Source organism: Camelus dromedarius, chromosome 15, assembly GCF_036321535.1.
Source record: "Camelus dromedarius isolate mCamDro1 chromosome 15, mCamDro1.pat, whole genome shotgun sequence".
Taxonomy (NCBI): Eukaryota; Metazoa; Chordata; class Mammalia; order Artiodactyla; family Camelidae; genus Camelus; species Camelus dromedarius.
The window spans coordinates 33,766,152-33,793,036 of record NC_087450.1 but is presented as its reverse complement, the minus strand read 5'-3'; the positions used below and the strand labels follow the sequence as shown (position 1 = coordinate 33,793,036).

The window sequence follows — 26,885 nt, the reverse complement described above, 5'->3', positions numbered from 1 at the left end:
CACCCAGTGCTTTTAGGGAGTGATCATTCAAAAGTAAAAGTACCCCAATTGCCTACGCATTTATAAAAGAGGAAAGAGAACTGTTTCATGACAATTTGGGGTAAGAACAGGGCAGTGTAGAGGGGAGGTTCTTCGTGTAGAGAGATGGAGAGAATCCTTATGAGGAGAAAATCCTCTTGGGTCTGGCCAGTTCTGTCGCTGAGCTGACGTTTGAGGCATCTTTGATGGCTCCTGCCATGGCCCATTTATCACCTTCACCTGTAAGGCTTTCAGGAGCCTTACTCCTTCTCTGAAGGTGAAGCTGGCATCTGCATCATTACACAGACTCCAGGCCTGGGGCCCGGGTGTTCTCTATCCCTTTTTCTCATTATCTTCATTTTCTTGGTGCAAGATGTGAGAAGGGGCTCCTTTTATTCTATATGTTTATTGCACACATAGAATAAAAGTAATAAAATTTTAAGGCACTGAAGATGGCCTTATTTGTTCATTTCCATTTTTCTTAGTAGCCAGTGGTGTGGTGGTCTTCAGTTCTTGAGGACACAGGTGGAGAAAAGATCAAAACTTGTGTCAAAATTGCCTCTGTGTTAGAGAACAGATACAAATTGTCATTTTTAAAAACAGACTTACAAATCCTGGAAGCATTAATAAATGTACATTTTTATACATTTTTAAAGATTATGCCAATATTTTGTTTGATTTTGTGCAGTCTTTAAGCTTAATTCAGATATTTTTGCTCTGTTGGTTGTAAATCAGTGCTGTTTCATCTGGCCTTTTGTTCATAGGCTTTGCATTTTAGTAAGTTGATAATAACTTGTATCAAAAGAGATTTTACATCTGTAAGCCACCAATACTTTATCTTGAAGAAGGAAGGAAAACTCTGAACTCTGTGTTTTAGGTGCTACACTAGGCACATATTCATTTTGTTCTTTTAATCATTACAACCAGAATTTGTTAATTTATGTTATTATTAGCTCTATTTTTACAGTGGCCCAAAGAGAAATCAGCAACTTACTAAAAGTCATAGCAACATTAAGTCAAATTAGAATATGAGCTTTTTGAGGGTGGTACCCTGGTCTTCTATTCCTTTGTTGCCATTGACTCCACATAGTGGACATTTAAATATTTGGTGATGAATGTCTCAAAAGCCTCCTCTGCCTTTCTAGTGTAGGAGCCTTTTCAATATCAGTCCAACCTTTAGTGATAAGTTGCAAATTAAAAAATGTGCTGCTTTGAATATGTTTGTACCTCTTCCATCAGTTCTTGTAGAGAGCTGTTGGGCTGAAGGCTTTTTCCCTTTTCATACTTTTGTTCCCCTTTTCAAGGCCATAGTACATAGGTCCCATTATATCAGAAAAAGTGTAAGACAAAGAAAAGCTCGGTGGGAGCAGGGGAGTACACCGTGAAGCGCAGCAGGATGTGATATTTTTGGGAAGTGCAACCCACGAGACTAGTTGTTGGTACTGCCTTGTGCTTCTTCCCCCATCTGAGACAGTGAATCCTCGCCATGTATCTTTCCTGGAGTATGTTTTAATTCCTCCATAATCGTGACCCACCACCACCACCATCACCACCATCACCACCACCCTCCATCATCACCAGCAGTGGAACAGATATTTTAATTCATTTGTACTGCAGTTACTAGTAGAGATTAGCACAGAGCAGTGTGTGTTACACATTTCCTAACGAGGATGCTTCTATTTAAGTGAAAGAGGTGGTCATTCAGAAGCCCTCCTTGTACCCTCTTTTTTCCATATAGCTTCCCCACTATACTGAAAATCTTCTAAACTGATGCTCAGAATGATTGTTCCAGAGCTCTGTGCTGCACCCTTTAAAAAAGCCTTTGTAAATACCCTTGGGCATAACGTTATTGTAGTCTTTTAGGTATAAACTTGTGTTTTTAGTTTGTGTCTTTGTGGAGGGAGGTAAGGGCAGAAGTACTTAAATTCTAAAAATGCATATTGGAGTCATTTTTAGTGAAAGGACTTTCTCCTGCCCTATCTCCTTTTATTCTTTAATTTGTAAATGAATAGAGAATAAAATCATCCCTGGATTTACACTACTTTGGTTGAATAGGAATGTTACTTCTTGAGCTTTCATATTCTAACATAGAAATAGAATGATAAAATGTCATTACTTTACATGCTTACTCTAATCAGCTTTTTTTTTTTTTTGAATCCACACTGGAATTAGCATTAATTTATGTCATTAATTTTTGAAACTTCCAAAGGATGATGTACTCTATTTTCACTCGTGGAAGACCTTGAATTTTTAGGGCTAGATGGGTATACGATTTTGAAGAGAAATAAAAGGCTTGGTTTACAATTTACTTTTACTTTTAATTTCTGTATCCTGCATTTTATACAGCACATCAGATCAACTCTTGAGTTTTGTTTTGTTTTTTTCTTTTTAATTCCCTTCAGTAAAGGATAGAGTAGAAATTGCATCCTACCTGAATGCCAGATAAGAATAGTTTTTATCTGGGTTAAAGGGTTACTTTCCAATCATGGCACTTCATGAGCATGGTTTTTCCTGCCCCATAGTTTACTGGAGTAATTAATTTTCTTCACAGCTACATTGAGCATTTCTGTTGGCCAGTATTTATAGATGTTGAAATAAAGTGTAGCTTCAGATACCATCTGATACAGTATCTTGGTTCTATCCAGCTTCTTTCCATAAATAATGATTTTTGTAAATTCATCCTTCTTAACACAGTTTTTTCTCCCTATAATCTCCTACTTTTTCTTGTGTTTTGTCCTCCCTCCACCACCTAGTGTACAATACTTCCATTAGTCTTTAAAGCTGCAAGAATATTTTCACATTGTTGGGATTTGTGAGTCTTAGTGGCAAGGTTGTAAAAATAGCTGGTTAGTCAAACTTGCTTTACATTTTAGAGTATCAGTAACTCATGTGGGTGAAACTGTAATTCCTGAGAGAAATTAATTTCAACCTGGTAGAAAAATTATTGAAGGTGTTGGAAAGACCTCTCCTGAGATAAAAGAACAGGAAATAAAATCTTTTACATGTTAATAATTCTTTTTGCCTTTGAGGTGTACTATGGTTGACTCCTTTGTTGGGTTTTCATAGTTTAAGCAGCAAATCCATTTCTTCTTTTGTTGATGTTGTTTTCAAATTATTCAGTACTCAATACAGTTGGAGAAATGTTTTCCATATTCTTCCCTGTTTGAAAAGACTTTTTTAAAAGCTTGCTTAGGATTGTATATCTTTTCATATAAATGACTATAGGGGGAGGGGGAAAATAAATGACTATAAATAGGATAGGAGAGGATGATAGGATTATATGAAATTTTTAGCAATTATGAAGCTCGTTAGTGAAAGGCCTCTCAGGAGGAAAGATTCTGCAGAAACGTAATTGTCATCCTGTACCCTTTGATTGATTCTTGTTTCTATTTTGTCGATAGTAGACTATCAATGTTCTGAACTTGGTTTCCAGACTGCTTAAAGCTTTGAAAAAGATTATATCTTATAGTATGAGACGACTCATGATTCTTATATTGATAATTCATATATCACATAATTGACAACTTTAAATAGCATGTACATTAGAGAATTCTTTTAGACTATTTAGTAGTTTACAGGGGAAAAGGAGTTGAAAAAAATGCTTCCATGACTATCCTAGCAGATACTTTCTGAATGTCATGAATTTATCTGTCTATTTTGGTGGAATGATTGGATTAGAGGGCATGTGCAGGTTTTAAGGTTTTTAATAAGTGTTTCTAAAGAGCCTTCCAGAAAGTATGAATCAGTTTTGCTTTTGTACTTTGCTGTAATTTAGTCTTCTCCTATATTTTCTTGTAGAAGTTTTATAGTTTTAGATTTAAGTTTGATCCATTTTTATTTAATTTTTGTGCAAGCTATCCATATTCAATTTCTTTTGGGAGCAGGGGTTTGGATGCATATTTAATTGCCCCAGCACCATTTGTTGAAAAAGGCTATCCTTTCTCCATTGCATTGCTTTTGCGCCTTTGTCAGATTTGTTGGTCATGTATGCATGGCCCCATTTCTGGCCTTTCTGATCTGTTCCTTTGATCCACTTGTTGGTCTTTCCACCATTAATACACTTGGGATGATTATTATAGCTTTCTAATACTTTTTAAATATATTTTTTATTGAAGTATAGTCAGTTTATAATGTTGCATCAATTTTTGGTGTGCAGCACAGTGCTTCAGTTATATAGGAACATACATACATCTTGTTTCCATATTCTTTTTCACCATGTTACTACCAGATATTGAATATTGTTCCCTGTGCTTCTAATACTTCTTGAAATCAAGTAATGTTAGCCCTCCAACTTTGATTTCTGTTTTTAAGAATTGTTTTGGCTATTCTAGATCCTTTGCATTTCTGTATAAATTTTAGAATCAGCTCATCAATTTCAGCAGAACTCTGCTGGGGTTTTGATTGGGGTTGTGTTAAATCCATTGATCAATTTGGGAGGAGAATTGACATTTTAACAATACTGAGAAATGTCTTATCAACAATGTAGTAAACAAACAAACTGTGGTACATCCATAGAATGGAATACAGGTCAACAAAAAGAACAAACCGTTGATCGATGTGTTCGGGAATTAGAAGACTCAATACTGTTTTTGGGTATGACAAATAATGTTGCTGTGAATGTGTGCAAGTCTTTGGACAGACATACATTTTCTCTTGGTTTGAAGTGAAGTGGCTTTATCATGTGATGGATATTTTTAGCTTTTTAGGAAACTGCAAACTATTTGCCAAAGTGATTGTACCACTGTACATTCCGTCTGCAGTGTGGAGGAGAGTTCTGGTTTCTTCACATCATTGCCAGCGCTTTGTATGGTCAGTCTTTTTAATTTTAGGCCTTCTAATAGGTGTGTAGCAGTGGTAAATTTTACTTTTTTGAGTCCTGGATATTCTTGTATTACTATAAATCTGTTGAGCCTTGTTCTGGGATACACTCAAGTCATTGGGAAACAGTTTGGTCCTTTTGGTTGTGTATGTGTTAAGTGGATACCGAACAATAAGTGCGCAGACTAGGGCTTAATTGTTCCCTGTTACTTAGGCAAGACCTTTTTGTGTACTCTACCCAATAGTGTGAATTATGAGTTTTTCCAGTGTGGTCATTTGGGAACAAGCACTGTTCGTGGCCCCATTTGAGCACTGGGCAGTGTCCCCTCTCACTCTTCCCCTGGTTTATGGCAGTTTCCTCTCCTGTGTTCATTGATGGGTGCTGTGCTCCAGGACCACCATCTGCAATCTCCAGGTTTTCTCTCGTCTTGTACTCTGTCTTCTGGATTCTAGTTTCTTTGGTCTGCCTGGTCTCTCACCTTTGTCTCCTCATTCCAGGAGTCTGCCAGACTTGCCAGTTTCCCCTCCTTCATTGTTGCCTAGAAGTTCTGTCAAGGCAATCAGGAGGGCCAGTGCTGGGGCTCACCCTCTGTTTCCTGTCTCTCAGGGATCTCTAGTCTTCATTGCCTGATGTGCCAGTGGCCTCATGTTTCATGTATTTTGTCTGCTTTTAAAATTATTTATTAGTTTTTGATGTTTTGGAGTAAATTTGTAAAAACCAAAATGTGTAAATTCTGGTTATTTCAGGCAGGAGGGTAGATGTGGTCCCTGTTACTTCATTGGTCTGGAAGGAGAAATCCTAGTTCTGTTTAAAAGTATTTTAAAATCAAGATGTGAAATACAGTGTAACAGGTAAAGTGTACAGGTCAATCAGTTTTCACAGATGTATGCGTTTCTATTACACCACTCAGATCAAGATGGACAGACTTTCTAATACCTCATTGGGTTCCTTTGTGCCCCTTCTTGGTCATTGCCACCATCTTCCCCTCCGGGTAACCACTTCTCTGATGTCTGCCACTCCCTGTTGGTTTTGCCTGGTCTGTGACTTCACTCAGTGGCATACCTGCAGTATTCTTGCCTGATGTTTTTCACTCAGCACGATGTCTGTGGGATCCGTCTTTGTTACTGCTTCTGTCACTTACTCTTCTTTCTGGCCCAGCAGTGCCTGTTCTCCCATGGGTGGACATTCGAGTGGCTTCCAGTTTTGGCTCCTGTGAATCAAGCTGCTGTGAACGTCCTTTTGGTGTACCTTAAGCTCTCCTTCCTCTTGAGTAAATACTGAGTGGAATTGTTGATTCATGGGGCGGTATACTCTGTCTACTAGACACTCTAGTAGATATCGCCAAACAGATTTCCACAGTGGTTGAGCCACTTTTCACTTCTGCTGTCAATGTATGTGAGCCCTGATGAGACTTGGCATTTTCAGTCTTTTAAAGTTTAGCCATTATGGGGCCACAATTTTTCTTTATTAGGCCAAAGCATGGTACTTAGATTAAGTAATGTGAGGGCTAGGGCGGCCAGCCATCCTGGTTTGCTGGGACTGAGGGGTTCTCTGAACGTAGGACTTCCAGTTTTAAAACCAGGACAGTTCGTCACCTTCAGTCCATCCAGAGGAGGCTCTCAGGTGATGTAGTCAGCAGGATGTGCAGGTAAAAGCAGGAGATTCACAAGGTTCAAGCCAAGCCCAAGTACAGATAAGGACCTGGGCCAGCCTTCCCAGTGGTTGTGTTCTATAGGCAAGAAAACAGGGGCCACTCACTCCACCCCCTTTTATCCTCAGGTCTCAGCTTAAACTGTGTTTCTTCAGAGAAGGCTCAGCTGGCCCCTCAGGCTGCATTAGTTTCCTCTGTTGTATTTTTGGAGCACTGTATATAATCTTATAATACTTACCACACTTTGAAGTATATGTTCTTATCTGAATTATCTATAATCTAGATCATCTGTAATCTTTATATCTTCACGGATATTCCCAGAACACATTGGTAGGCATGTCAATAAATTTTCTTTTCTTTTTTTCCCCTGGGAAGTGGGGTGTGGTTGTAGGGGGAAGTAGGTGAGACATACAGCAGAGTAGATCGTTAGATTTATAAACCATGAGGCTTTTCTTTTTTCTCCCAAGGCAAGGGAGAAATGAGTTGTGTTGTAGGAAGATACTGGCTGCTGTGTCCATAATGAACCAGAGAGGATGGTGGTCTTGTGCTGGAAAATTTGGTTATGCCTAAATCCTTTTATTTTGTTTCTTAAGTTTTAAAATTGATAGCAAATGTAAAAATGCATGGTGGCATGTTAAGGCTGCATAAAATTCCAGATGGACTTTGAATATATTTATATAAGATTGGGCAGCCTTTGCCAGATGCACTGTTCTTTGAATAAATAAATGTAAAGCAGAAATAGCTTAAATTTCTGATGGGATCCTAACTTGCTGTAGAACAACTTATGAGTCATTGTATCTCACAATGTGAAGATAAAATTTCTGTGACAGTTTTCTTAAAGCCAGTAATGAACCCTTGCTTCAGTCAGTTCTTGTTTTTCTTTTCAGATTAGACTTTGAGTTAATATTTCTTTTGCATGTTAGTTGTTCCTGAATATCTTTCATGGTGTCTGTGGTGAAAACAATTTTGATGATAATACTACGCTGTCATCTAATTGTTTTTCTGGTTCTCTCATGAGTGTGTAGCAGTTTTTCCAGGCTGTGTGACACGTGATAGCATCATCACTCATGATAATAATACAATGTGTGCTTGTGATTTCCTGTGTCTTAGAAGTTTCTTCATTTTAATTTCTAACACAATATTGATAGATAGAACCCATGTAAACAAAACTTCTTTGAATTCCTGATAGGATTTAAGAGCATAAAGGGGTCTGGTGACTATACACCTTGAGAACCGCTGGAATCAGTGTTCTGCCAGAAAAATGTGTTAAAATTAGTATTTTATCCTAGTGATTCTTAACTGAGGCTCAGCTGGTGTGGCTCTACCCCAGAGTTTGAAAATCAGAATTTCTAGGGGTGAGATCTGGAGATCGATCTGTTTTTGGTTGTTTACAAAAAGTGAAAACAAAATTTAAATTTGTTTTAATTTTAATATAATTTGCTTTATTAATTAGGAACCATTGTTTTAGGAGATAGGAATCATTTTCCAAACGTCAAAGAAAATTCATTTGAAATTCATTTGAAAAATAGTAATAGCAGCTTTTTAAAATTTAGCATTGTTAGGCACTGTGCTAATCACATTATGTGCATTTTCTTAATCCTCACAATAACCTTATAAAGGAGACATTATGTCCACATTTTACAGATGACGAAACTGAGGATTACAGACAGTAAATAATTTGTCTAATGTCACACAACTGGGAAACGGGTGGAACTAAGTTTTGAATTTAGGTGTGACTCTGAAGCTTAGTGTTAGATCCACTCTGTGTTAGATCTGGAAAGGCGAGTAGTGGAAAGCTTCGGAATGAGATGTGACAGGTAGAGCCCTCAAACAGTAACCTTTTGATGGTTACTCTGTGTAGTGGTTTATGTTGTAACTTTATGAGTCTGCCCTTGCAGCAGGTGACTTGAGTGTTACTGATAGTTCTTACCTGGTCTATTGTGAACATTTCTTGAGGTTCCATCTTCTCTTACTTCATGAGGAAAACAACACTGATACAAAGATAAAACACCTGCCTTTGTTCTTAAGGGACTCTGTGAATCAGATGATTGTAGTGTGCAGCATACTATGACAAGTACCTTCAGCTTTTGCGGCTGCTGCTTTGTAGCAAAGAAGAGGTGACTCCTCCACTTGAGGTTGGCGAAAGTCTCATGGATCAGACACCAAAGTCTCAGACTCCTTTCAACTTTACATGTGATCTCACTTCCGTTAACATTTCTTCCACTCCCGTATTCTCACTGTTTATCTCATACATTTCTATATAGAAGCATTCATCTCCTAGTTCTTTCCGGTTTTTGGTTTCCCAAGATGGGCCACTTTTCTTCTTTGTTCCCCTCCTTTTTAAATCTTCAAACCCAAAATTTATTTCTATATTTATAATTATGTATATCTGTGTATATTTCAGAAATTAATGTTATACAAAATGCCAGTTGAAATTTATATTTTGGCAAGAGGATACAAAGAGATGGGGAGAAGGAAGATAGAGGTAAAGAAATGATTAACACCTATGGTGGTTATCACATTAAGAAAAAACAATTTAACATGGAGTAGAGTTTAGTTACAGAACAAAGAAGTGTTTTCCTTCTCTTGAGTCCTATTCACTTTTTATTTTGAAGTATTTTTAGGAAGCAGAAAAGAGAGACTAATTTGTTAATTATGAACCTGCCAGCCAACTTTGTCTTCCCTTATTATGACATACGTATTTGCTTCAGATTCTTGTAGTGCAGTGTACACTTCCCAACCCCACTGCCTTCCTGGTTTCCCCATAGGGGAATTGCTGTGTCAACTTCAGTGTGTCTTTTTCCATTCTTGGATTTATACTTGAGCTACATATGTATGTATTTATCTAGAGCATTGTTTTTGCATTTTAAAAAATGGTATTTTACATATGTATCCTTCTACAGATTGCTTTCTTGCCCAGTATCAAGTTTCTGAGATTTATCCATGTTAGTATGTGGATTCATTATTTTTAGGTTCAGAATAGAATTCCATTACATGACTATAGTGTAATTTATCCATTCTTCTTTTGACCTTTTGCACTTAATTTGCAACCCCCCTCAGGTTTAACTTGTTCTCTTTTTTTTTTTTTTATGGGGGGAGGTAATTTAGGTTTATTTATTACTCTTTTTTTTTAAGCAGAGGTGCTGAGAATTGAACCCAGGACCTTGTGCATGCTAGGCATGCACTCTAACCACTGAGCTATACCGTCCCCCCTACTTGTTCTCTTTTTGATATAATTTACATACCATATGTAATCTACCACTTTAAAAGGTATATAATTTAGTGGCTTTTAGTATATTCACAAATTTATGCAACTGTAACTATCATTTAATTCCAGGACATTTTTATCACTCTAAGAAGAAACCCTGCATCTATTAGCAGTCACTCCTGTCTATTTCCCTGTCCACTTATCCTCTGGCAGCCACTGGTCTACTTCTGTCTCTCTGGATTTGCCTATTCTGGATTTTTCAGATAAATGGAATCATATAATATGTGGCGTTTTGTGTTTTTCACTTTTGTAATGTTTCATTTAGTATAATGTCTCAAGGTTCATCCATGTTGTGGCATGATCAGCATTTACTTCCTCTTTATGGCTGAATGATAAATACCCCGTTGTATGGATATACCTTTGTTTATCCATTTATCAGACATTTGGGTTGTTTCCATTTTTTGGCAGCTATGAGTAATGCTACTATAAACATTCATGTTCAGGTTTTCATGTTGACATATTTCCAGTTCTCTTGACCTAGGAATGTAATCACATGGTTATATGGTAACTCTTTTTAGCAATTTGAGGAACTGTTGGGCTGTTTTACAATGCAGCTGCACCATTTGATATTCCCATCAATAATGTACGAAGATTACAATTTCTCCACATTTTTACTTACTATCTTTTTGATTATAGTCATCCTAGTCTATAGGAAATAATCTCATTGTAGTTTTGATTTGCATTTCCCTAGTGACTAATGATGTCAAGCATTACTGGCTCTTTGTGCATCTTCTGGAGAAATGTCTATTCAAATCCATTGCCCATTATTTAATTGGGTTTTCTTTTTATTGTTGAATTATAAGAGTTCTTTATATATCCTGGATACTAGATCCTTATGAGAGACATGATTTGCAAATATTTTTTCCAGTTCTATGGGTTGTCTTCTTTCTTGAGAGTATCCTTTTAAGGACAAACATTTTAATGTTAATTCCAGTTTATCTGTTTTTTCTTTGGTTGCTTATGATTTATTTTGGGTGCCATAGTGAAGAAACTTGCCTATCCTAAGATCATGAAGATTTATTTAGCACCATTTTTAGAAAAGACTATTCATTTCCCCAGTGAGTTGTCTTGGCACACTTTTCCAAAATCATTTAACTAGAAATTTATGGGCTTATTTCTGGACTCTCAGTTATATTGTATTTAATTTGTGCCTATCCTTATTCCAATACCATGTAGTCTTGGTTGTTGTAGCTTTGAAGTAAGCTTTGAAGTAAGCTTTGAAATCTGGAAGTATGAGTCCTCTTAAATTTTTTCTTTTTCAAAATTATTTGGGCTATTCTAGGTAGCTTACATGTCCATACAAATTTTAGGATTAGTTTGCCAAGTTTTACAAAAAAGGTAATTGGAATTTTGGTAGAGGTTGTACTGAATCTGTAGATAAGGAGTATTGCCATCTTAACAATATTAAATCTTCCGATCTGTGAACATAGTTTTTCCATTTATTTAGATCTTCATACATTCCCTCAGTATAGTTTCCTTCTGTATTCTTGCTCCCATCCATGCCCCCCATGCCTTACTGCTAATAAACTGTTTTCTGAAGCTCTGCCACCTGTAAAGAAAGTGCAGTAAATAATTTGGTATCAGTCTTTATATCATTGTGATGTTTGTGTGGGACTTCTACTTTAAAAACTTTTAGAAGGTGGCAAATTTAATGTTTCATCAAGCTTTGTAAAATGGTTTAAAACATTATAATATAAATATATTACCATGGACATGATTTTTGATGATAATAGCTATATTTAGTCTTTTAAATTTTTTTATTTTCTAAATGCCAGTTTTTGTCATTATGGTTATTTAATGTGTTTAGGATGTTAATGGCATGGGAGTCATTCCTATTCAGAAGCCAGTATAAGTGTATACAAGTATATAAATGAAATTTAACTTGTAAATTTGAAAAAAAAAGTTTCAGATGCTCTTATGGTGATTTCTGTGTTTGGTTAGGTTAAACTTAGAGATTTTAGTCAAGATTGGCTGCTATTACCATTATTTGTAGAGCTTGTTGCTGCTTTAGCCCTATAGGGTACACATTAGAATTCAGTTAGCTGCGTTTTACGGAACAGCAATTTATCAAATCCTAATTAGGTAAAGAGTATAATTTTGTATGTGGTATTTGCTGGTTTTAATAGTGCCAGTGCAGCAATAACGTCATTGGTCTCCACTGGTAAAATGTTATTAGACTTGCAAGTAAATGGCTCTGGTAGTTTCTGTGCTTCCCTTTGAGTAGTTCATTATAAAGAACATTCAGAGAATCTTAAATCACATTATTCTGTTTTTGAGCTTGGTGTATCTTTTTCTAAATCAGTTTCAAAGTTTTACAGGTTCATTTTCAATTCAGAGTTTTAAAAGTTTGAAAGTAGAGAAGACCTGACACCTAGCCCATTCATTGCCCTCACACGATCCAGAGGAACTACAGCGAGGGGCTTCTGTATGATAAAACTTCTTTTGTGGTCCTGGGTCCATATGTAAGAAAATTTAAAGAATAGTGAGGAACAGAAACGTGCCGTGTGTGTGTTGCCAGTCAGTGTTCAAAAGTTACGGCCTCTGAGGCCTAACCTGGCGCTTTACTTCCTGTGTGAAAAGCCAGCTGCCTACTCCCGGACTGAGTTCTCAGTGCTCCTGCTATTCCCATAGCTACCTGCTCTGGTCCAGGTAAGGCTGCAGAGGATCTGTGAGCCTCTACAGGTTTTATATTTTTAAAAATTTTATAAATTATTTGGAATTATATCTGTAAATGACATCTGCGGTTTTTTGTTTTTTTTTCCTTTAAAAAGAGTATTAAATGCAGGATTAAAAAAAAATCTCAGGTAAAACTTTCTCTCTTTCCTGTCCGTTTCTTCCAACTCTGCTTCCTAAAGGCAAACACTTTGAATTTTCTTCTTAGTAGTAACTTTTTTGCTCACTGATCATCTCCAGCGCCTTGATAGCGCCTGCTCTGGTGCCTATTAATACAATTGACTCTTCAACACTGCAGAGGTTAGGGTGCTGATTCCCTGCACAGCTGAAATTCTGTGTATAACTTGACTTCCCCCAGCCAAGCTTAACTAGTAGCCTACTGTTGACCAGAAATCTTAACATAAACAGTTGATTAACACATATTTTGTATGTTATGTGGATTATGTACTGTATTCTTAAAATAACTAGAGAAAAGAAAATATTAAGAAAATCATAAGGAAGAGAAAATACATTTATAGTACAATGCTGTATTTATTGATACATAAGTTTATGTTGTCTGATTATGAATTGTCTGGCAGTACCTATGTCAGTATTGTCTTATACAATACAAAACACTGTAGGTGTTATCTATATTACTAACACTAGTCATCAAAAATGAAAAAAACATGTGAAAAATTCTTATTTATTTACAGGTATAATGATCCATGCATTAATGATGGAGAGGTAGCAATATGATTCTTTATGGTAGCCTAGTATAAAAATACCATTGTTTCACAATAGCTTAGCCTATATGATAATTAATAAATCATTTAAAAATTTTTATAGCATATAAATAGTATTACAGTCATATAAATAGTACACTATTGGAAACATTTTTACGTTAAAAAAAACACCCAGCAGGCTGATAAAGCAGTTTTTCCAATTATGAGAGGGAGGGAGAGTGAGGCACAATATAATGTATGGTAATGTAAACTCTTTGAAAGTTATAGGGCAGTTAGAAAACTAACACAGTGTTTATATAAAAATCACTCTATGCCTCTGTAAGGATAGACTATTACCTACATTTATTTTATGAATTCATGACATACCTTTTTCTTAATTTTTTCCGTATTTCTGATCTATGTGTTTTATCTGACCTTTTTCAAATTGTTGCAAATCTCCAAAAATTTTTCCAGTGTACTGTAAATACAATATTGAAAAAAATTCACATGTAAGTGGACTTGTGCAGTTCAAACTCACATTGTTCAAGGGTGGACTGTAAATCTTGATTGAATGAATAGAAGGTTGTCCTTACTCTATTTTCAGATGTGATAGCTTAATATGCAGTTCTAGGTTGACTATCACTTTTTATCTTGGGTGGCATTGCTCTGCCATCTTAGCATATAGTGTTGCTATTCTGTGATTCCACTCTAATTCTGGTTTCTTTGCTCGTGCCGATACTTCCTTCCTGTGAATGTTTGGGATCTTCCCATGTTACTACTTAAACAAAAAAATTAAGTATGTTGGGAATTCAATCTGGACACTCATCTTCTTCAGTAAGGGGAAATTTTCTTGAATCATTTCTTTGATAGGTCCTCCCTCATTCCTTTCCCCCCCAAAAAGAAGTAAAAGAATCTGTTTTCTCTATTTTTTCTTTCTGAGACTTCTATTAGTGGGTTGTTGGACCTCATTCATTGTTCTGTTTTCAGTCTTTAGGTTTTCAAGTTATCCCTTTTTTTATTATTATTCTTGGGAGATTTTGGTAATATTATCTTATCCTCCTATTACTTTTTTATTTGTGTTATTAATTTTGAAATGTGTTAACCTATTTCTTGTTTTCTGATTATATTTTCTAAATGGAGTATTCAGGGATTCAGTGATTGTGTTGTAGATAGACTTTCAGCCCTTTCCTTCTCTTTTTTAGCTCTCACCCCACTCTTCTTTCCAGGGTACTTGGCATCTTCAAGGGCTAAGTCAGTGCACCCCCTGTGCCTGCCTGCCCCATGGCATCCCTCTCTGTATGCACATAGATTGTCACTTCCTTCTCCTCACTAAGTGTGTACCTTTTTTTTATGTCTGCTTTCCATCTTCTAAAACTTTTTTTAATCTAAAACTTAAAAAAATAAATCTTTCTTCCATTGTTGCTTCATTTTTCATTGTCATTGAAATGTTAATACATTTTAGTTGCTATTTTGGTGTGGTTTCATGGGGGAAGAGGAAATATATGCATATGTTCCATCTGCCATTTTAAAATTGGAGTTCTTCCTCTTCCTCTGAGGTCTGGTAACTTAATTTTATGGTTGTAATTCGAGTAGCAAGTTAAATATATAAATTTAAAATCAATTAGTTTGAAGAAAATAGTGAATAAAGGCTGATTTGATCTGTCTTAATAACCAAATGGATAGTGTGCTTTGTAGTAATGAATTTTTTGAATTTTATTTTTGTAGAAGAAATTGAGGAAGAATCTGAAACAACAATTGAGGCTGACTTGACTGATAAACAGAAACATCAGTTGAAACATAGGGAACTCTTTTTGTCACGCCAGTATGAATCTCTGCCTGCAACACATATCAGGTAAGAACTTTTTAGAAGTTGATTTGAAGTACTCAGTAACATTGTGACAATTGGGGGGAAAAGAAAACTAAAACAACCTTTTTGAAGCATTTTCCAAACTCTCCTGACAATCTTGCTCAAATTAGTTCACTAAAGGCTTTATTATGTAATTTTATCTTGGAAATCCATAGTGTGTATTAACATTTTAAAGCCCTGCAAATGTTCTGTAGTAAAGTAACCATGTTAGCTTTGTTTTAATAGAGACTTTTCTAATATACTTCCATTTTAGGAAATGTTGGTCCTCTTCAGATTCCTAAAAAGTTTTATAGTTATTAAAATCCAAGAACTAGATCCCAAGATCGGGTTCCCAGGCAGATGTCTCTTGACCTTATAGGATATAAGACTTTTTACTTATTTATTTTTTGGGGGGACCTCTGGGATGAAAACTTAATATTTTTCATTACTCAGCTTGCATCTGCTCTGTGCATTGGTGGGATGTAGAAGTGAAATCCAGTTCCTGGTTTGTAGTTTTAGGAGAATGGGATGGTCTTTTATGATCTGGTGGTAGTAAGATTTAAGTATAGATCCAGGTGAGCTCTTTCTCGGTGCTGTCTGTAATAGGTGCATCTTATTTGAAGGTGTGACAAAATATTTGAACTCAAAAGACAGGCATTTACTTGGTGTCAGGAAAACTTCAGAAGAGGTTGGCATTTACTCAACCTTCGAGAGACTGTGGGGCGTGTTTCAGGTAAAGGGAACAGGCGAGCAAGGGTATGTGCAGGGAGCAGCGTGTGTCCAGGGTCATGGATGTGGGGGATGCAGTGTTTTGTCCCCTCCCGTTAAAGAAGTTCCTTCAACTTTTGTTCACAATCTTTCCTGCTTTTATTCAGTTCTTCAGTAGTCATAATTGTCTTAAAAACACTTTATATACGGAAACAAAACATACTGCCAAAACACATTAACCTTTTTTTTAATTGAAAATATTAACTGTGTATTTCAACAAATGGGCCCCTCCTCTTTAGCTTTGAATGTTGATATAAGTCTCTCTATTTTGGGCTCAGACCGGTTTGGAGACTTCCTAAAGCTCTGATTTGGTTCAGAAGTAGACACAGAGATTTTATTTTCTAAGGCAGGAAATGTATGACAAGGATACCAGAATTCCTTTTCCTGCAAATCTTTTCAGAAATAACTTGATCCCCCTCAGTAGTGAACATCATATTCTTGCTTTACTTAGGTTTTTTAAGGGACACTGTATTTAGATTGGCTAGAGTTAGTATATTCTGTGTGATTTAGGTCTTTTACTGGGAAAAATAATCAGGCCAAGTAATGTGGAAACAGTCACTTTCCCTACAAATAGGGGTTATTTTAAGAAGTAGGAAAGGAAGTTACTTTTTGCTTAAAGAGATAAAACATGAAAACATATTTTGTAATTTTCTTAAAGATGTATGTAACTAATAAATATTGAAGAGTCATATGCATGTATTATTTAATTGGAAGAAGCTAGAACATAAAGATTCACTTTAAACCCAAGAAGTTATGTGGCCAGTCATAAGAATCTTGCCAGCAGAAGAATCTGACAAATGATTTTAAAGATGTATTCAAAACACACAAGTATATTTTTAATTTACCCTCCTGATAGCTTGGAATCTGTTTATAAGTAATGTTGGTTTCTTTAAACAGATTGCTTGGAATGGAAAAACTAGTGATATATTTCTCATCTTCCATACAGACTGAGAGAGTATATTAAAATGTAATTTTCAAGACCTTCTTATGTTGAACATAGAAATTACATAGAATACATGATGATTCAGTCATGTTAAACACATTTCCTGAGTATATTCTCAGTTAGGGAGCTTACTAATGGCTTGATGAATGAGACAAGGCCCCCGGCTTGTAAATGCAAGGAGTTTAACTGGTGGCAATTCTTTTGAATTATGAGGAAGAGATACAGGCATTTGAGGCTTTTGGTTTTTTTGTTCTTCAAGTTGAGATGCAGGCAGAGCCAAACAGCTGAATGGAATTAGGGGCAGTCTCTGGCCAAAGCATGGAGCTGCGCTAACCAGCCCTCATGCTGATGGAGAACAAGTGCACGTTGGAGTGATCCTGACATTCTGCTCATGTTGAAGTCATGCCCTATCTATTTGTGCTATAACAGGAAAAAAATTACTGAAGTCCTGTTGTTCTTTGGCAGCAAAGAGGGGTAATTTGATGAATACTGGCTTTTTATTCTCAGGAACATTATGAAGTGCCCAGAATTTCCTTGGTGATGTATGGAACATAGAAAACCTAACTGAGGCATTCCCTAGGGCCTTTGTAGTTTGTGAGCTGTAATAACTAACTGGATATGACAAGCTTCTCAAAGTGGCAGGGAGACAACTCTTCCTTCTGATTCCATTGGAAGAGAAAGAATAGGAAGGACCAGGACAGTTTTCGGTAGAGTTAGTGATTCATCTCTTGTTTGTGAGATAGACAGGACTTGAACATGAGAATTCCTTTGGAACATTTTTCGGGGGGAAAGGGTAAGGCAGCCTACTTCATGCACAGTGTCTTAGGTCATTAATAATAGATTACATGCTGCATATGCAATGAAGCACTGTAAAATTTATTATTATGCCAGCTGTTAGACCTGTCACATATTTTTATATATACACATATAGATATGCATATACATATATATAGAATACTATATTCAGTTATATAGAGTCTATATTTATTGAACTTGGCTTTTTAAAAATTCTAACATTTGTTGAACTTTTAGGTTCTTTTATAATCCCCATTTTACAGAGGAGGAAACTGAAGCACAAAAAAGTTAAGTAATTTGTCAGTCTCACAGCTTTTAAATGGTAGGTTCAGAAATTGGACCCAGGTCATGTGGCTGCAGATATACAGTATTATGATGCTATACATGCCTTAAGTGTTAAAAGGTATCAGACAGAAAGGAAGCTATTCAGTAGCTTGTTGAATAGATAGGCTGTTTGATTTTTTATTTTTTCACGTAACTTTTCTAAGTCAAACGAGCAGAACTAGATTAAAAACTGAGTTAAGCATATTAACTATACTATACTAAAAGATGATGTTACAGTGTTAGAAAAATATACGTAGTGACTGGGAACTACCTGCTTGATTGGGTGCCTGAGGTTTGGGATGTGGTCAAATGTCAGTTTTTTCCTCATCTTGCACACACAAAGCTTGGCTTTTAAAAGCTGCTAATTACAGCATTGTATGTGTAATGATTAATGCCTCTTCCCAGCTTCTGGTGCAGCTAGTTAGTCATATTTAAACAGAGCCAATCTTTTCCTGCTTGCCAACATTGGGGTCTGGACTACAGCCTTTGAAGTTATGCTTCATTGTGTCTTAAAAGCGTTTCTTTAGGTACCCTTCGATTATTGGCCTCAATTTGTTCCATAGTAAGGGTTTTTGGACTAGTCTTGCTATAAGGAGTGAGTGGTGGTAGAGAAGCCATTATATCCATGTCATTAGACCTGGCTTTTCCTCAGAACATCAGTGGTGAGCCTGTTTACCTTGTTGCTGAACTTTGACTATGCTTTTTTTAAAAATCCAGAGGAACTCTCACAGAACCTGAATTTAATATCAGTAGTAGGATAGGTCTTAAATATATAGATGCACAGTATTCAAGCAGTCTCTCTCTCTCTTTTTTGGAATTACAAAGCTACTTTTAATACTTTATGGTGAGCCCCACAGGAATCAAAAACACTGGGAAGGGGTAACCCCTCACCCCCAGGAGTGACCCAGGGGGAGAGAGGCTACCTGAGGGGAAGGAAGCACAAAAGGGCCGCGCTGCAAACTCAGGGCAAAGGGAATGAGCACTACAGGAGAAATGCTAGTGTGGTGGGACTGGCTTCAGGCACACAGGCAAAGGGCAAGAGGGTTGGACACGAAGCCACAAAGCTACTTGGGTTCCTCCTTCTTCTCATTTGCCTTTTTCTGCTTCTGCTGCATCGTCTCAGAGTCCCTCTGCTTGTGGGCGGCAGCAGAAAGCCCGTCTTGGCGCTTGGCGCTTTCCCTTAACCGAGTCGCTCTGCTTTTTCACGTTCTTCTGGTGCAACGGCAGCAGCTCTGACCTCCAAGCAGGCTCTTAGTGGCAGGGTGCTTCAGAGAAAGCTTTACATTCTTTTCCTTTTAAACAATTTTTAGGTTAGGATTCCAGAGTACAATCATTATCATCACCATAATCACTTTTATTGCTCCATAGAAGGCTGGCTGCAACCGCAGTTTATAGTGAACATTTCTTGGTTTAAACAATGTGATGCTGCCTCTACATTGTCTCTTCATCTCCAAGATGAGGAGCTTTCTTAATTCAGCTGAAAGAAGTATCTTCAGTTGCTGATTAAAATCTTAGAGATTATGTATAACTTGTGTAGATTGTTGAAGTCGGACAACATCTTAGCATGTAGGATTCTTAAAGTTTAGTATCTTCCTTTTTTTATTTTTCCTGCCAGCAGTGGAACACAGAACACAGTACCAGTTAGAATCTGAAGCTTGCCTAGTTTTCATTTAATTTTATTTTCGTTCTTTAAGGAAATAAAAGAATCAACAGATAGAGGAATATCTCTTCTCCATTACTATTGACCTTAAATGAAATTTTAGATTGTGTGCCTTTCTCTCTTTATGAGAATTAAAGATTAATATATGGAATCACAAGTTGCTTAGGGCTCTGAGGGAGAGTGACTTACTTAGAGTCAACACCAAGCTTTTACATGGAAGGCTAGGAATAGGAAATCTATTTTGTATATATATTAGTCACCAAACAAAATGAATTTATGAGCCATATACCACAACCATGAGAAAGGGAGAAATGGAAAAGCTTCTAGCCGATAAGAGATATTTGGGGGAATGGAATACTGTAGTTCCTGTCTTAACATCCAGTGTTTGTGAAGGTAGGGAAATAAATAACTCTTCTATATTTGTGTTTGTGTAATCAGAAAAATCAAATTTTAATGTGCGTATATCCTTTGATGTAGCAGTTCCACTTTGATTTTTACCTAACAGAAGTTCTCATGCAAGTGTGTAGAAATATGTTTATTGCAGAATTGTTTTCTTTATTTTTAGTTAATGATTTTTTGAGAATAAATCAGATCATTTACATTACTAAGTGTGAGTCTATACCACAAGTGTAGTTAGGAACTTGGTGTTTGATAGATCTCAGAATTGTTTTAATATCAGAAAATGCAACCAACTTTCATATTTTTGCTTTATATTTCCATCTTTTTCTGAAAGGAAAACACATTAAAGATATAATGGAAAGAGTATTATTTTAAAATTTGCACATTTGGACATTAGATAGAGAGGGAAAATGCCATTTTACATATATTTTTATCCCCTTCCTTGCCTGACTGCATGGCTGGTTTTGATGAAGGCATAATAGATGGAAATCTGTGAAAAACTAAACTCTTTATCTTCTCTTCCCCAGTAGTAAAGTAGTAACATTAGCTACTACTATTACTATTTGATAGCAAACCTAAGGGTATGTTTTTCAAATATTTTTATTGCAAAGTGCTAAATTTCCTTCAAGAATTATTCTGTCAATTTATATTCCTACTACAGTATATTGTGAATATGCTCATTTTGCTGTTCCCTCAACATCATTACATATTAAAATTTAAAAATAGACTTATTATTTATTTTCTGATAGTGAAAGAATTATAATTTATTGTTGAAATGGGGTAAATACTAAAAAGGACACAGACACACACACAGACCCCTGTAATTCCTCCACCCAGCAGCACTGACATTTTGACGTATCGTCAATGCATTTTTCTTTTCTAATCCTACGTGCGTTTGTTGGATTTGGGCCGCGTGTTGTCGGCGTTTGCTTGGAATGAACGGCAGAGCTGCTGCACTCCTTGGGGCAGCTTCCTCTCTTGTTAAGTAGTACTTATTTTTCAGTGCTGCTGTTGTCAACTTTCCTCTTTCTAGGTTGGTTGATTTGTTTTTAAATATGTGAGAAATATGGTTGGAAAATGAACGATGGAACAGCAGGAGGAGGGGAGGAGGACAGTTAAATAAAGGCTGGAAAAATTCCATTCTTGGGACGTTAACAGACATGCCTGATAGGTTTGACGTATGTGAAGGAGGAGAATGAATCTAGAGTAAGAATACTTTGTTACTTAGAAGGAGTGCTCATTCAGAAACCAGTCCAAGTGTCACTGTCTTGGAATGGGCAAAGATTTCTTAAGACTGAAGATACTCTATGTTTTCTTGAAGTTTTACTGTTTCATCTTTTGTATTTAAGTCTGTTTTATGTATATGGTATGAGGAGGGGTTAGTTAGAAAACTAAGCTTAAAAGGTACTTTTTATAATATCAAGAAATAGCAAATATTTAGGAATAAATTTAAAGACAGATATCTAAAAAAGGGGGGAAGATGTGTAAAAACTACATAGAAACTACAAAGTACTGCTAAAGGAATGGAAAATTTAAGTTAATGCATGGCAATATGTCAGTTTTCCCCAAATTGATCCAAAGATTCAGTGTAATTCCAGAGAAAAGCTTAGCAGGGTTCTGTGTGAGTGTGTGTATGTGTATAAATTGAGAAGTTGATACTAAAATTTTGGGGAATGGGAAGGACTAAGAACAGTGAAAAGGAGTTTTCAAAGCATGATTTGAGTACTCCTGGGTGTCCCCCAGACCCATTCAGATGCTAACAGCAGTAAGATGTTATTCGCCTTTTCCCTGTGTTGATTTTGCAAAAGGAAAAGTCACTTACGAAAGCAAAAATCATGTGCAAAAGCAGTGGTGGGTAAACTGCTGGCACCTTAGCAGGAATCAAGTTAGTGGCACTGATCTTTGCTATACTTGTCACTGTATTGTGTATGTTTGCAGTTAAAAAGAAAAGGGAGAGAAAAAAGACAAGCTTTAACTAAGAATGTTCTTGAGAGATTAATAGTTTATTGATTTTAACAAATCTTAAGTGCCTTTTGTTTTAAATTGAAAAGTCCACATCAAATTAACCACTGTACAGTGTATAGGGTCTAGTCAGTGGCATTGTGTATACTAATAACATTGTACAACCATCACCTGTACCTTGTTTCAAGACATAACTCATCTTCGTTTTATGATGTGTATAAGTCAAATTATTATACTGTATCCCTTAAACTTTTATGTCAATTATATCAATAGAACTGCGGACAAAGAAAAGATTACAACATCTTTTTAAAGTTCTGTGTATGTCAATTATATCAGTAGAACTGGGGGAAAAGAAGAGATTACACATCTTTTTAATGTTCTGTGTGATGAAATGGGAAGTATGCTTTAATCACTTCTGCATATGAAAGTGTGATGGTCATCTTGAGAAAAAACTCATGAGCTTGTTTGAAACGTGAGTGGAACTAGCTGCCTTTTTAATGGAATACCATTTTTGCTTAAAATAACCACTGAGAGACAAACTATGGTTATTTAGACATGAGTATTTGATGGATGTTTCCTGAAAATGAATTAAACTAGTTACTCATGTGAAAACCTAGTTGTCTGTTAAGCCAGACAATGAAGAGATTTGGAAAAGTGTAAGACAGTGGCACTGTTTTCATTAAATTTTTTGGGAAAATATAGTAATTATTCTAACATATTTGCTAATACATTTATTATTATTTTAAATTAATGTTAAATGTTAACTTTTTTCAGTTTTAATTTCTAACATGGTAAATATTGATAGATACAACTCACAAAAGCAATAATTCTTTGAGGTCCTTAATGAATTTTTAGAAACATGAAGATATTTTGAGACCAAAAAGTTTAAGAACCATTGACAGAGTCTTGAATTAAAAAAATGTTAGAGGCTTATATCATTAGATATTAAGACACTTGTATAGTTATAATAATTAATGTAGGGTGGTATTGATAAGTGGATTGAGAAATAAACCGGTCGGACAGAATAGAAAAGCTGAAACAGACCTGCATACATAATACATCTTGTTACTTGATGAAGGCACCACTGTGGTATAGTGGGGAAGGAGCGGTCTTTTCAGTATCTGGTGCCAAATCATTTGACTGGCCCTAGGGGAAGATAAAGGAAAGCTTTTCTTTTTCTCTCTCTCTCTTTTTTCCCCCTTGCAGTTTTTTTGTTGATGAAATGAGGGTTTTGTTTCTCAGCATTTGAATCTTGCTGATTATATTCCCATCTTGTTCAACCGTGTTCCCCTCTCCCTCATATTTCTCGTGAATTGGTAATAGAGAGTGTGTTTTCCTCTCCCCTTCCTCTTTCCTTCTTCCTGGGGGGAATGGGGAAGGACAAGAGACAAAAACTTCTTCATAGGTGGTATTGTAGATCAGGAGGTATAAAATCTCTCATTTCTGGATGTTACTGGTATTTGATGATTATTGCCCAGAGTTCCATTAAGTCACAGTGGTGACCTTCTAATTAACTGTTCCTTCTTCATATACTAATTGGAAGGCTTCTATGTTTGTTGGTTCTGATTCTTAATTCTAGTTTTACGTTTTAGTGTATTGACAACTTACAGCAGTGGCTCTCAACTTTGAACATACTCAACCTCTCTTTTATATATTTTGTAATATTTCCTATGCCATTCTGGAATGAAATTCATAGATAACTTATTACTACACACATGATACATGGTTTGGCTTGACATTGAACTTTGGGTTGAAAATGACCCCATTGTCTTCAAACATCTCTTGTCATTGAACACATAGATTTTCCATACTTTGCATACTACCTGTTTTTTCCCCTTCTTTTAAATCTTAGAATTCTCTTACTCATTGTCTCCTGAGATTTCAGTGACACCTCAGTGGTAAGGATGTTTGATAGACCATTTTAATTGGGAGATATCTGTTTTCCTTTATAGCTGGAATTTTTTTTCTAATATTTCTTTCTTTCTACCAGTATTTTTGATGTTTTAAAAATTTAATGCTTTTTTAAAATTCATTTTTTCTTGAGGTAACACTGGTATCTAACATTATGTACTATATTATACTCCTATTTCAATATATACTACTAACCACAAAAAGTTTAATTTCCATTCATCGCCATACAGGAGATTTCTCTTTACCTATTTTGTTCTCCCCCTGGCCCTGCCCCTTTGGTAACCACTGTTCTCTGGATCTATGTGTTTGGTTTGGTTTGTTCATTTATTTATTATTTGTTTATTTTATTCCACATGAGTGAAATCATATTTCTTTGTCTAACTTATTTCACTTTAGCATAATATCCATGTTGTTGCAAATGTCAAGATTTTATCTTTTTTATGGCTGATTAATATTCCATTGTATATGTATCCCACATCTTCTTTATCCATTCATCTATTGATGGGCGCTCAGTTTGTTTCCATGTCTTGGCTATTGTAAATAATGCTGCAGTGAACATAGTGGGAGGTGTGTATATCTTTTCCTTCCCTCTCCTCTCCTCTCCTCTCCCCTCCCCTCCCCTCCTCTCCTCTCCCCTCCTGTCCCCTCTTCTCCTCTCCTCTCCTCTCCCTTCCTCTCCTCTCCCTTCCTCTCCTCTCCTTTCTTTTCTTTTCTTCCTTTCTTCCTTCCTTTCTTTCCTTCCTTCCTTCCTTTCCTTCTTTATTTCTACCTTTCCTTCTTGTCTAATAGTTTTAAAATTTTTTTTTAAATTGACATGTAGCCAGTTTACAATGTTGTGTCAATTTCTGGTGTACAGCATAATGTTTCAGTCATACATATATATACATATATTTGTTTTCATATTCTTTTTTATTATAGGTTACTACAAGATATTGAATATAGTTCCCTGTGCTATACAGTATATACTCATTATTTATTTTATATATGGTAGTTAGTATGTGCAAATCTCAAACTCCCAGTTTATCCCTTTCCACCCTGTTTCTTCCCTGGTAACTATAAGTTTGCTTTCTAGGTCTGTGAGTCTGTTTCACAAAGTTCATTTGTGTCTTTATTTTAGAGATTCCATATAAAAGTGATATCGTAATGGTATTTTAAATGTTTCTCTTTCTGCCTTAATTCACTTAGAATGATGATCTCTAGGTCCATCTATGTTGATGCAAATGGCATTATTTCATTCTTTTTTTTTTTTTAATGTCTGATATTATTCCATTGTATATATATTACCTCATCTTTGACTGGTCATCTGTCGATGGACATTTAGGTTGTTTCCATGTCTTGGCTGTTGTAAATAGTACTGCAGTAGACATTGGGGTGCACGTATCTTTTCGAATTAGAGTTTCCTCTGGATATATGCCCAGAAGTGGGATTGCTGGATCCATATATCTTTTTGAATTAGTGTTTTCATATTATGTGGATAAATACCCCGAAGTTGAATAGCTAGATCATATAGTAATTCTGTTCTTAATTTTTTGAGGAATTTACATACTGTTTTCCACAGTGGCTGCACTAATTAAATTCCCATGAATGGTGTGTGAGGGTTCCCTTTTCTCCACATTCTCACCAATACTTGTTATTTCTTGCCTTTTTTTTTTTTTTTTTGCCATTCTAGCAGGGGTGAGGTTGTTTTATTGTGGTTTTGTCTCATTGTGGTTTTGATTTCCATTTGCTTAATAATAGTGATGTTGAACATCTTTTCATGTGCCTGTTGACCATCTATATGTCTTCTTTGAAAAAATGTCTGTTCATTTCTTCTGCCCAGTTTTTAATCAGGATATTTGTTTTTTGTTGTTGATTTGTATGAGTTCTTTCCAGTACTTTTATTGCTTGTAAATTAGACTTTTTAAATTGAGGATTGTCTGTCTCTTGTTTTTCCCCTCAGTTTTTACATTCTTACTTGTTTTTGATTTTGAGCGCAGTCTTTGACTTTTATCTTCTAGTCCATCTGGTGCTATTTTAATTTTGCATACCATATTTTAAAATTTCAGAGGCCCTTCTTTATTTTCTGAATGTTCTTTTTCAATGCATCCTATGTTTGTTTTATGAATGAAATCTTTCTAGAATTTCGAATTTCTATCTTCAAAGTTCTTGTTGCTTAAACCACCTGTTTCCTCTAGATTCAGGTTTTTTGAGTTTTGATTTCTTATGTATTTATCTTTTGTGCTGTAGTCTTTCCTCAAATATTAGATGATTCATAGTTATCTGTGCTTTCTTAAAGTTAAGGGAATAGCAGGGGTGACCAGGAGCTACATTTATCTAGACAGACTGTTGGTGGGCTTCTTGTTAGAATGTGGAACAGGTTTTTCTAGGTTCTGTTCTTGAGACTGGAATTTTTTTTTCCTTCCTTTCTTTTTGTCTCTGTCTGTCTGTCTCTCTTTTTTTTTTTTTTTAAAGCCTACAGCACAGGGTATTTCCAGGCAGTCTCCTATCCAATACTCAGTATGTCTGACCCTGCTTAGCTTCCAAGATCAGATAAGACTGGGCATGTCCAGGGCTGTTTGGTCATGGAGTGGAATTTCTTCAGGGCTCTACTAAGTACATCAGTTCCATTTTCCCTAGCATCAGCTCCCTTCATGCATGTTACGGACTTTGTCTCTTAATTGTTTTCTCTTGTATGATTGTATTAGGTGAAACCACCAATGCCATGTTTTATAGTAATGTGTAAAATGGTCATTTGTACCTTGTTCCTGATCTTAGTAGAAATATCTCTAGTATTTCCCTGTTAAATGAAATAGTCATCTTGGACTTTGGTTTGCCCTGATAGTCTCTCTTATCTGTCTGTGTCTTCCAGAATTTTCTGAAATCTTTCATGTATTGATGGCCCCCTCTTTGTAGTGATTTTAGGTTCTTTTGTTTCTAATTCTCATGCTATCATTTTTAAAGTCATCTTAGAAAAGAAGAGATAAACACATGGGCTTTGCCTGTCATTAATTCATTATTATTGTGTTGAGACTGTAAAAATATTACCTCCCCTTTCCCCCATTGGAATGCTGTTAAATGTCTTTCAATTAGGTCACTGGGAAAAATACTTTACAGTATTGAGATTTATCTCTTTGTGTCTCTGTGAAACGGAGTTATCAAATTATTTTG

The 26,885-nt window shown here is 35.9% G+C and overlaps 1 protein-coding gene and 1 pseudogene across 10 annotated transcripts in view; one reads left to right on the top strand and one right to left on the bottom strand.

The window, feature by feature from the left end:
- Window positions 1–26,885, top strand: part of MTA3 (metastasis associated 1 family member 3) — a 135,989-nt gene that overhangs the window by 28,754 nt on the left and 80,350 nt on the right. For all 10 annotated transcript variants that reach the window (XR_010384205.1, XR_010384206.1, XM_064494539.1 and 7 more), the window contains exon 4: window positions 14,856–14,982. Coding sequence is in view for 8 of the 10 variants with exons in the window: in XM_064494539.1 (XP_064350609.1) it covers window positions 14,856–14,982 (127 nt within the window). In the remaining 2 variants the exon portion in view is untranslated. The remainder of the gene's footprint in view (window positions 1–14,855; window positions 14,983–26,885) is intronic.
- Window positions 18,814–22,026, bottom strand: LOC105103573 (small EDRK-rich factor 2-like; annotated as a pseudogene).